The sequence below is a fragment of the Etheostoma spectabile genome, chromosome 3 (assembly GCF_008692095.1).
Source record: "Etheostoma spectabile isolate EspeVRDwgs_2016 chromosome 3, UIUC_Espe_1.0, whole genome shotgun sequence".
NCBI lineage: Eukaryota > Metazoa > Chordata > Actinopteri > Perciformes > Percidae > Etheostoma > Etheostoma spectabile.
Window position 1 is genome coordinate 1,244,614 of NC_045735.1, and position 9,710 is coordinate 1,254,323.

A 9,710-nucleotide genomic window follows, 5' to 3' on the forward strand; every position below is an offset into this window, starting at 1 on the left:
CATACATTCCTTTAATTTTAGTCTAAATAGTTCCTAATTTCAGCTTTTCTAACTCAAATATTAGGTATAAGTTCCTAAAAAAGGAGTGTAAAACTAAAGTTAAAAAGTTAGTGTTTACGTAGTGTTAAAAAAGTCAAAAAAGGGGACAAACATTGAAAAAAAGAGTCAAAAGTTTTGAAAAAACAGACAAAAATGTAAGAAGCTGGTGTCTGGCTGACTGTGAACAGCTGACCGGTGGGCTGGGTCCACCTTATCCTGCACACCCAAAACACCCTCAGCTCCCTGATAAGACGGATGCTGCATCACTGACTCAGTGTTCCCAAATACAAATTACCACAAAAAAAGAGATGGATTCCATGCAACGCTCTTTGCAAATACAATAACTTTCTTTGAATTTTGGGTGTAAATTAAAATGGTTTCACATCAGCATCCTGACCAAAACTCATCCACTCAACATACGTTCCTCTGATCTTAACTATTAGTCAAAATAATTCATCATTTCTGCTTTATGTAAATGTGCTGTATTTATATAGCGCTTTTCCAGTCTTAACAACTGCTCAAAGCGCTTTTACATCTACAGGAAACATTCACCATTCACACACATTCATACACTGTGGCCGGGGCTGCCGTACAAGGTGCCACCTGCTCATCAGATACACATTCATACACACTCACACTCCGATGCGCAGCACCGGGGGCAACTCGGGGTTCAGTGTCTTGCCCAAGGACACTTAGACAATGACTGCAGGGGCTGGGATCGAACCACCAACCTTCCGATTGGCAGGCAACCGCTCTACCACTGAGCCACAGCCGCCATTAGCAGCCATTAGCTCAAACATTAGGTACAATTATATATTAATGAGGGTTATTGACAATGGATTCCCAAAAAGTAGTGTAAAACTAGTGGTAGTAAGGTGGCAGTAGTGGAACAAATAAAAAATAATAATGTGTTGAAAATGTTAAATGTTGAAAAAAAAGGGTAAAAAAAATAAATCTTTTTGACCCAGGAGGACAACACAAGGGTTAAATAAAAATAAATTTAGAAAATCTTCTCTTACAGCCTGGTGGATGCATCAACATCAGCCGTTAACCTCCTACTTGTTCCTTCCTATGAATGATTTGGGACCATTGTTTGACATTAGAGCATCAGAAAAACAAGGAAGTGATGAGAGGAAAACAGGAAAACTGGAGGCTTCCTTTTTTTATGAATGGTATTAAAAAAGCAAAGAAACCCTATTTCCTTAACTAGAATCTTTTTTGAGCCATGCAGTGCAACACTGGTGTATGCCATGTCATGGACACACCCCCATACAGATGTTGGCTTTTGAACTTGGCGCTGATAACAACGTGAATGGTCCTTTTCCTCTGTGGCCCAGAGAACATGACGTCCAGGATTTCCAAAAACAACTTGAAATGTGAACTCGTCAGACCAGTGCACACTTTTCCACGTTGCGTCAGTCCGTCTCAGATGAGCTCGGCCCAGAGAAACCGGCAGCGTTTGTGGGTGTTGTTGATGTTTGACTTTTGCTTTGCATGCTAGAGTTTTAACTTGCACTTGTAGATGTAGCGACGGACTGTGTTAACTGACAATGCTTTTCACTCTTCTGAAGAGTCCATGTTTTTTTTTATCCTCTGTGTCCTCCTTGGTTTCAGGCAACTGTGTGAACGGGGGGCGTGGGGGCGGTGCACTGTCACACACCGACAGTTTTGTTGTCATTAATTAGAAGCACTATAGCTTTATGTAAAAGTATATAAGTATCATCAGGAAAGTGTACTTAAACTTTTAAACGTAAAAGTACTCAATGCAGAAAATTCCTCACGTTTTAGAAACTGGAACTGATCAAAACAGTTCTGTCAATCAACTAAGGTTGTAATGGACGAATAATTTTAGCTGTACTGGTAGGCCGTTATATTGTTTGATCGTTTTCATTCATAATAATGTGTTTTATGTAAAAAAAAGAAATCGTAATTTGTAAAGCAATAGTAACTGAAGCTGTCAGATTAACGTGGTGAGTAACAGTATTTCTCTCTGAAATGTAGCAGAGTAGAAGGAGGAAGTGGCATGAAAAGAAAAGACTCATGTAAAGTACCTCAAATTTGTACGTAAGTACAGTACTTAAGTAAATGTACTTAGTTACATTTCACTACCATCACTAGCAAATACTCCTTCTTCTAACTCTAACACCTGCTTTTAAGAAAAAAGGTTGTACTTTAAAGTCAAATCATTCATCTTAGCTCTTAAATATCCCACTTCTTTGTTGACACTAGACATTTTCAAATAGAGATGTCTTTCAGTTACCCGGTCTCAGTTTGAATGTCTCGTATAAAGCTTTGTTTCCACTCACCGCATCGAATTGCAGAAAGAAGTCATCTGGCTTCTCTTCGATTCGGTCTTGATCTGCGTGGACCTCCACCATCGGGTTAAGGTTCTGCCCCCGCTCCAGAGAGGCCTGGGCTCGGTTCTGACCCTGAGCCGTCACTGGAACCAGGAACTGAGCCCGACATGACTCCTCCGTGACCTGGCACGCGTGCGCGCGCACACACACACACACACACACACACACCACACCACACACACACACACACACACACACACACACCACACACACCACACACACAACACACACAACACCCCACACACACACACACACACACACACACACACACACACACACACACACACAGCAGAGTGAGCATTTTGCCGGATGTGAATTAGCTGAAGATAATTTACACTCTGCATTTAAAAGACATTTATCTTCACTGGAAATTATTTTCCTTTTGTTTGAAAATGTTATTATTTTATATGTTTTTTTTAATATTTAGGCACACAGCACCAAATAATACATTTAATTTATGAATGCCTTTCTCTACACTTAAGGACACCTTAAATGTGCAAATAATTTAAAAAAAACAGAGGACAGCAAAGAGTGCAAATACATGCATGCTGTGGATTAAATATTCAATTCAAAACATGACATAAAGCCAGAATCAAGCTGTTTTGGCAAAGTTACCAAAATAAATATTAATGCAAAATAGCTGGTTTCTTTCCTTACTGAAAGTGAAAATCATTACTTTGCCACAGGAACCATCTTGTGGACATACAGTACACATACAGTACACATACAGTACACATACAGTACACATACAGTACTGCAAAGACTGAAACTGCAAGAAAAAGCCATGTACTATTTCATTATTTCTATGGGCTTTAAATATATCATACAGATTTTTAGTTGATAGCTGCAAAAAAACTCTTTCTAGATTAAAACTAATGCCCAAGTCCACTCTGTAGGTGAGTGTAACCTTTGATGAGGACGGTGAGAACAGCACCAGAGTATTTTGTATGTCGGTGTACACTACGTGAGCATGTTTACCTTTTCATGATCCAGCAGAGTGAGCGCTTTCACTCCAGCCAGGATTAAGTTCTTGGCCACTTCCGCCCCCAGACCACCTAAACCTGCCAGGAGCACACGGGACCCTCGTAACCTGTAAAACAAACATGGATGAGGTTGAAAATCTGTTTTGGAATGCGATCTTGTACTAAATGGGTTTTGGTTTTAAGGAATTAGTTCATAAACTAACTGCAGGTCTCATTTTTTAAAAATCAACTTTGCACTGATGTTGGTTATAACGTGGAGACACAGGTGCAGCAATAATATAAAAGGCAAAAAACGTTGACTGCAATAACAGGCCAACCTACGATCAGAGTTTAAAGGTCCAAATGTAGTCTACTTACTATAATAAATCAAAAAATGACCCCAATGCGTCATCAGGTATTAAAGCAACACTGGATAACTTTTCCCTCTTTGGTCCCCCTACAGGTTGGAAGCATAATTGTCCCATAATGTCTCATTGGAACTACAGATCCGCTGCCCTATCTGGCAAATTTTCATTACGCGGTTACAGCCTGTAGAGAGCTGCAAAGCGAAAGGTAGAAGTGACGTTCACCCTGTTACGAGTTGATGATCAACGGAAACAATTTTTGAAACATTATTTAAAAAGGTACAAAAAGTTCTCTAGTGTTGCTTCAAAGAAACATGCTAAGTTGAAATACCATCTTTTCTGACAACAATGCTAGCGCCAGAATTTTCTCATTCTGAAATTCCCATTCCTTGACGGAACAGCCAGGCCGGGTTGCCAGATATAACGCTACCTGTAAAGACGTAAACCCAGCGCGCTCCAGCTGTAACGTTAGTACAGCCACGAAAGCAGCAAACAAACAAACAGGATCAACAGAGATGGATTTGTAACAAACCCTGGGTAAATATTGGAGATATATTTGAGAAATGGAGACAGTTTAGAGCCCAAAAGGACACAGAGTTGGCTAATTTCCTCCTGAACTGGTAAGCATTAGCCTCAGGCTCATTTATTACAGCTAAAAGGGACGGGCATTTTTTGTAATTTCAACATTTGCATACTCACATTGAATTATATACAGTAGCTAGAGTACCTGAGTTGGTTACTCGCATATCTAGAGACTGGCATGGTGTCATTTCAGTTGGCTTAATAGCTGGCTTGATTTGCATTGAGAGATGATCTTATGGAAAGTTCCCCATGCCGATCTCTAGGTCTGGTGAAGGGTGTGTGATGATGTGGGGTTATTTTAATTCCAAAGGCCAAAGGAACTTTATCAGGATGCATAGTATCCATGAAATAACTGGCCTTTAAAAATAAAAATGTGCCTGCCTCTATGGGAATTTAACATAGGGGGGTGTATACTTATGCCCCCTGAATTTTAAGGAGGAACATTTATTTATTTACGATACATTATTCATTCACAAAGAAAATTGGTGTCCTTAAAAGGTTGGATTTTCTTTTTTTTTTTAATTAAAGGCATTAAGATCAATTTCCAAAAGATGTTTTTTTTATTCCGCTTTTTAATCAACTTTAACATAGGTGTGTAAACCTTCTCAAGCCACTGTATGTGTGGAAGATGTCCAAGTCCATGAAGTCGATGTTACCGCTGGTATGGTACTACAAGCCGAGGTGCTGGTCTCTGGATATCTGTTTGGTGTGTCGTCCAGCCCGATTCAGAGGAGACTGGCCAAAGAAGGCCTTAGGTGAGTTAACTCATTTACTGAGCTAAAGAGCAGGCAGTGGTGGGCAAAAACATTAAAGTGAACATTTCTGTTGATGATGAAGTGAGACAAGGTGAATGGGACTAACATCCTGTTTACAGGTGTGTCAACTGCAGCAGCCGTGCATGAAGGAAACGAGATGAATGAGGACAGACATGTCCACATGAATAGTCCCAAAGAAGTCCCATCACCTTGTCTCACTTCACCATCAATGGAAATACTTTAATAAAACGGCAACCTCCGTCAACTTCAAGTCTGGAGGGGGGGCTCTCTACAGTATTTTGAATTTGTATTGCAGTAACTATTTTAAACACTAGCTGTCAGTGTTACATTTTACACTTTTAAGGTTTTGACTGAAATAAAAGTCCGATTTTAGGGTTCGTTTATTTCATTTGCTTGGCGCGTTATTACAAGTGCAGTTTTCTCAATGTGACCAACAATAAAGAGTCTTGTGATCACTTATAAATACATAACGTGTATGATTGGTGAAACAATGAGTCGGAATTGAATTGATTGTTATTAACGTTACCTCCCACAGCATAAGCATGGCTATAAAAAGATCCAAACCAATACAAACATAGATATTCTCAATGAATACTCCCCACACTGCCTACTATAATAATAATGATTAATCCCCAACTGTCGGCGAGGCCCCAAACTCGTGGGATCGACCGGTTTGGTCGATCCCGAGCAGGAGTGCAACACAGCGAACCTTCCGATGCACCGATTAGCCTGGCGAGCTAACTCGGCTAACTGACCTCTTCTGGGCATCTAGCCCCCACAAACGGATCTGGCGGTCGTACTGGGCCGCCTCCTCCTCGCTGATGACCGGGTCCTCCTTCTCGATCATATCGATCATATCCGATATCTCCGAATACGCTAATCACTGGTGTAAAGTAGCTCTTTTTTGTGCAGCGATGCTAGTAGATGTTTCAAAATGCCGCGACAGTCCCGCTGAATGAATGGACGCTGGGCGATGACGTCATCGAAAGGCTTTTCTTGGGTTTGTCGAGATTCTTTTTGAATAATTTCTTCTTTTTTTATTAAATAACCCGATCGATTTTGGGACATTTTCTTCTTTTATTTTTCAATTTGTTGAATGAAATTACTTTCCATTTGTCTTCATCGTCGTGTTGTTGTTTTTTTTAGAGTCTATAATTGTTTGTAATGTTCATTTTAATCTGTAAACGCCACTGAGCCCTGCAACGTAACCTCCACCTCCTGAGTGGTGTAGGCTAAACCCTGGATGGAGCCTATAGGCCTAACGAGAATCAGTAGCTTTTGTTCTACATGTCAAACAGTTTAATAAACTGGGTATACACTTTGGTAGGCCTACATTTTTTTCCAGGATGTAGTATTTAACATCCTAAAGCCATTTTCACAACGGACTTTGCTTATCATGTGCCTTTAGATAGCTTAATTAATCTATCACAGACAGTTGAATGCAGGGGCATAGCACACAATTCTGGGCCCTGTAGAAAGGTATTCTCTAATGGCCCTTCCCCGCATCCACAGCTATTCATTCTATCTTTTTGGGCTCTCCTCACATGAGGGCCCTGGGTACTCAGTCCCCTTTATCCCCCCAGTCCGACGCCCCTGGTTGAATGAGCAGTCGAGTCAGCTATTACACGAGTCCTATCTAGGCAGCATCATTACACAGGATACATGTACAGAGGCCTGAATGATATGTGTGTATGGTTTCTATTGCAACAACTACAATCCACAATTACACACCTGCTCACCCTAGAAATGTTTTTAATTGGGATCATTAAACCTTTTCCCAAAGTTCTCCTTCCCTGTGATGCCACAAAACCATTAGGTAGAACATTTTAGAAGACAGACACCTATTTACTGAAGTCCCTAAAGTACAATCTTTTAGTTATTTAGTGACACTGCTACCAATTTTATATGTGTGAGACTGAGAGCAACAACAAAAGGAACAACAGTAGAATTTGATGAATAATGTTCCTCTAAAGCATCACTTGAAATAATAACAGCAGCACAATCCTGCATCACCAGATCCTGAGAACATCTAGAGAGGCAGCTTTGTTTAAATTGTGCATTCATTTTTTTTGTTTTTCTATTGACTTTTGTACCAATATATTGCCAGAGACATTTGTGTGTGTGTGTATTTGTCTGTTTTTTCACCTATATTTTTTATTACAGGATTGTAACCTAATTCCATTGTACTTTGTTGTACCATGACAATAAAGCAGTAAATATATGATATGTAAACTAGTAGAGTCTATAGTAAAACAGTAAGTAAATGTATACCAAGGTAAAATGATGATATAAGGTGACTGCTTTTTTTAAATCAATTTTTTTTTTTAATTTGCGATTGAGAGAAAGTGCAAAACACTGGACCAAATGACAATATACAGATAATTACACTACCCATACGGAAGAAGGCCCAGTGCACCTCCTCCACAACCACCTCCCTGCGACCAAATGTTTCCACACCAAAACAATGAGAGGAAATCTTAGGAGGAAGGAGGGAGACACAACAAAAACACAACAGCAAGAACAACGTCTGCAGTTCACAAACAAGACTCACAGAAACAGACACAAACAAACACACAAACAAACAAACAAGAGGCATTGACAAGGAGACCGGCCTGAGACAAAGGGACCAAACACGCACAGATAGAAGCAAGAAGGCTGTAGCACATATCTACAGCATGGATTTTCAAAGATTCAGCAACACTGAGCCAAGGGTCCAGAGTCTTTCCTGGCACTCCATTAATGTGAGCCGTGGAGAGCACCATGTGTATGACATCCAAAAAGGAAAGGGTACAAGTACTATACGAATTGACAAGGTGGTTCCCAACAGGTTTTTCTCATTCTCTTGGCCGCTGTAAATCCAGCAAAAACAGCACGTTTCTGAGTTTTAGAGAGCTGAAGAGCTGAGAGATCATTCAGAATCAAAACATTGACAGTAACATTAATCAGGGCAGATATTTTGGATGCAATATTGTTCCAGAACTGGCCAACAGGAGAGCACATTGAGTACATCGAGCTTTTAGTGGACAGAAAGTGCATTAGGGACTGTTAATTTTTTTCAACTGATGCATTTCCACAGGGTGAGATATGTTCTATGAATGAAATTGAAGTGAATCTGCTGATGGTCTAGACTGCGTGACACTTCTGCAAGGTTAAAACATCATGCCATCAAGATCAATACTCAGACCCGGGCAATCACATGCCTAGATGCTCTCAATAGGAAGGCCAGAGCGGCCAAATATCACCAAGAACTATTAAAGCCTTGATACCATACCACAGGTATTTGGCTGTATAGTAAATAACTTCCGGATAGGATGGATACACGGGCAAAGGCCTCTGCCAAGAGACACTGTACCTTGACTGCTGATCTTAATTGAAGATTTAAAAAAACGTGGTAGATTGAATGCGTTTTCAGAAACAGGTAACAAGCCAACCTCGCCAAAAATGTCTTTTAGACCATTAACACTGTGGGACTGTTATCAGTCTCCCACCAATCAGTAGTGTATTATTGAATAATGAAGAAATGTGTGCCAGTTACAAGCTACATGGCAGTATGTTTCAGCCAATCTCCAAGTTTTGATAAGATGAGAGAAAAATTACAACAACAACAACAACAACCCCAGAAGTACATGTATGAAAACATTTCAGTCAAATGATTTTTTTTGGGGGGGAAGCTCATTTCCAACGAACAAAGAATTCAGTTCCATGAAAAATGTAAAAAAAAAAAAAAAAAAAAAAAAATTAAAAAGGGTAATGAATAAGAATAGTTCTTTTTGTGAAGATAAACTGTGGCAACTAGAATAATGAAATTAATACTCAAAAGCGCCACTATCGGGATTATTATAAAATGCTAGATCGGATCCACTAGACGTGTCGACGTCAAAGGACGTGCCTCGTGGGTCGTGGGCATTGACTGACAGCCTTATTCTGCTTCTGATTTGCTTATTCTGGTATGAACGATACAAACTAATCCGAACTACTGCCTACTCCCCAAGCCTAAACCTAACTACGTCGACCAGATCTAGCAGATCCGATTTAGGGTGTACCTGAAAACAGACCGTTCGGTAATTTCCGTGAGAAGCGTCCAAGAACGTCATGATGTCATCATCGGAGAACCACAACCCCTTTCTCTTCGGAAAAGACGGTCGGCCATTTTAAGTTTCTCAGTCGTCATTTCACATTAGGGCGGAGAGTTAGGACTTGACTTTACCATATTTAGTTTCCAACTGTGGTGGAGAGTTTCCTACTATGAACTGAACCTCTTCCTAAAACCAACAACAAGTAGATCCCAGTGATGAGTTGTTGCACCTCAATGTAGCTAGAGGAAATGGCTGTGGAAAGCATGACTGTCCATCCAAACTCCCCAACTACCAACCACGAACACAACAGTGTCCTGACTGACGAAAGGTCGAGTAATTCTACAATCATATTTCAATATTTAAATGAAATACTTTCTCTGTCCTGCATAGTAGGGTTAGGGTTATAAGTATATGTATACAGAAGGCTATGTAAACAGGTAGCCTAAGTAAAGAAGGTAGATTGATTATATAAAGGTAAATGCCTAAGAAATCTGTCAATATTTAATCATTTTGTAATCACTATTTGCTCTGGAAGTGCACTTGCGAGTCCTTT

At 40.1% G+C, this 9,710-nt stretch overlaps 2 protein-coding genes across 2 annotated transcripts in view; one reads left to right on the top strand and one right to left on the bottom strand.

Moving 5' to 3' along the window:
• sae1 (SUMO1 activating enzyme subunit 1) overlaps positions 1-6,072 on the bottom strand; it is an 18,742-nt gene extending 12,670 nt beyond the window's left edge. The window contains exons 1-3 of the mRNA XM_032512077.1: positions 5,837-6,072; positions 3,375-3,486; positions 2,346-2,519 (exon numbers count right to left, since the gene is read on the bottom strand). Of these exons, the coding sequence (XP_032367968.1) occupies positions 2,346-2,519; positions 3,375-3,486; positions 5,837-5,937 (387 nt within the window). The 5' untranslated portion in view covers positions 5,938-6,072. The remainder of the gene's footprint in view (positions 1-2,345; positions 2,520-3,374; positions 3,487-5,836) is intronic.
• Positions 6,073-9,232: 3,160 nt separating this feature from the next.
• The window catches only part of zc3h4 (zinc finger CCCH-type containing 4), a 17,244-nt gene continuing 16,766 nt past the window's right edge, over positions 9,233-9,710 (top strand). Inside the window, exon 1 of the mRNA XM_032512030.1 lies at positions 9,233-9,485. Coding sequence (XP_032367921.1) covers positions 9,406-9,485 — 80 coding nt within the window. The 5' untranslated portion in view covers positions 9,233-9,405. The remainder of the gene's footprint in view (positions 9,486-9,710) is intronic.